General features: G+C 37.2%; 1 protein-coding gene across 1 annotated transcript; it reads left to right on the top strand.

The window, feature by feature from the left end:
- Positions 1–984: 984 nt before the first annotated feature.
- On the top strand, positions 985–1,242 carry LOC132010310 (keratin-associated protein 6-2-like). The gene has a single exon (XM_059388208.1). The coding sequence runs from the start codon at positions 985–987 to the stop codon at positions 1,240–1,242; it is 258 nt and encodes an 85-aa protein (XP_059244191.1).
- Positions 1,243–2,199: the final 957 nt, after the last annotated feature.

Raw genomic sequence — 2,199 nt, forward strand, 5'->3', positions numbered from 1 at the left:
GAATTCTACAGGACAATAATATGGTCTTGTTAAAAAAACAAAATGCATAAAGAAAAGGATTGGAAAAAAACTGTATGTCTTTAAAAAGAGTTAAGAGACAGTATGTCTAAATATGAGTCCCAACATGAAAAAATTCACAGTAAAAATTTATTTATGAAACAACTGAGAAAATCTGAGCATGAATTAAGTATTAGGGAATGCTAAGGAACTTAAAAAAGTGTCTGTGTGATAATGGTATAATTATATATGTCTTTAAAAAGCTCACTTTGTGATAGACATACACACTGAAGTACTTATAAGAAAAATGCTACTTGTCTTAGATTTGTTTTAAAGTATTCAGCAAGAATAACAATAAGTACAAAAAGGAGAGAAGGAACTGATAGTGGAATACTGACAGATATTAAATCCTGCTGATGTGTTTATAAAGCTTCAAAATACAACTCTATATACCTTTATGCCCACAGGAAATTTACTTATGAAAGTAAATAATAAACTTGGAAAGTTTACCTGACTCTAATGAATAAGTTGTATCATTAAGAAAGTTATTTTTCACTTTATTGAAGCCCTCATATATTTGAAGAAATTATAGAATTTTAAAAATCAACATTTAATTGTCAATGATTAAACTAGATAAAAATTGGTTCAAATATTTTAAGCAAAATTAAAAAAAAAAAAAAAACCTGATCGGGGTTTGAAAAAGAGTATAAGAAAAACACATCAAAGGCATGTAATTTGATTGTAGGGAAGCTGACTCAACAGCCAAGTCATCCCAAGTCATCCTGCTCAGGCGGGCCTCACCTTACCTAATGAAACAAAGACTCAGGAAGTGTACTGATGTAAATTAGTAGGAAATATGTGGTCAACAAGACCTGCGATGTGTCCCACCCACTGAGGGCATGTATAAAAGGACCTGGCAGATGGTGGTGTTCAGACTGACAGAAACTGATTCCCTGCTCCTCAACAAAACCCTCCACTCCTGAAACCATGTCTTACTACGGAAACTACTACGGTGGCCTTGGCTGTGGCTATGGTGGCTGTGGCTATGGCGGCTGTGGCTATGGTGGCTGGGGCTATGGTGGCTATGGATGTGGCTACGGTGGCCTGGGCTGTGGCTATGGCGGCTGGGGTTATGGCGGCTATGGATGTGGCCACAATGGTGTGGGCTATGCCTGTGGTGGTTATGGATATGGAGTCAACCGCCCATCTTGCTGCAGAAGATGCTGGTCCTGTGGAATCTACTGAGAAGCTTCCAGAGAAACTCAACCTACTGTCTCCTCCAGCTGCCTGAATCTGCCTTCATGATTCTTCCTATGAATAATTCCATTTTCTATTCCAAAATGTCAACATCATCTTAAGATATCTACAAAGATAAAATAAAATGGGTCAGATTCTGCAAGCCTTACTAGAGTCACTGAAATCATATGGAATGTTTCAGATTTTTTAAAAGCTTTTCCTTTGATATTGTATTGCCTTTCAAATTTCTTACCTTTTTGATCAACAATCTTATGTGAGAAAAGTTTAGAATAATTTTAATAAACATTTATCTCATTGAAAGTACTTGTAGCATTTATGTTTTTTTCTTCATCTGTGTGTGTGTATATGTTTAAATAATTCAATTTAATATTGCTTTTGGGGGATTAATATTTTCAAATGGCTTTGCAACACTGCCACATCTTGATGCTATACATGAAGGGGGAAGATCATATGAGCAGTCATAATCACAATAACAAAAGTAATAGAATCCCATTGCTTTAAAAGCATCTGGCACATAAAGGATCCTCAATAAAATATTGCCTAAATGATGGACTATTGCTGGCTTAAATGATGGGACAGAGCAAAAACCATGCATATATATATATATATATATATATATATATATATATTTGAGAGAGAGAGAGAATGCACATCAGCAAGGTAAAGGGTAGGAAGAGAGAGAGAATCTCAAGCAGACCCCTCTCTGAGCATGCAGCCCAACCTGGAACTATCATATGATTTCACTTACTGGTAGAGCATAAGGAATAACATGGAGGACATTGGGAGATGGAATGGTGAAGGGAGTTGGGGCAAATAGAAGGGGGAGACAAAGCATGAGAGATTGTGGACTCTGAGAAACAAACTGAGGGTTTTGGAGGGGAGGGGCATGGGGGGTGTTGGGTGAGCCTGGTGGTGGTATTAAGGAGGGCACGTATTACGTGGAGC

This window comes from Mustela nigripes, chromosome 2, assembly GCF_022355385.1.
Source record: "Mustela nigripes isolate SB6536 chromosome 2, MUSNIG.SB6536, whole genome shotgun sequence".
Taxonomy (NCBI): domain Eukaryota; kingdom Metazoa; phylum Chordata; class Mammalia; order Carnivora; family Mustelidae; genus Mustela; species Mustela nigripes.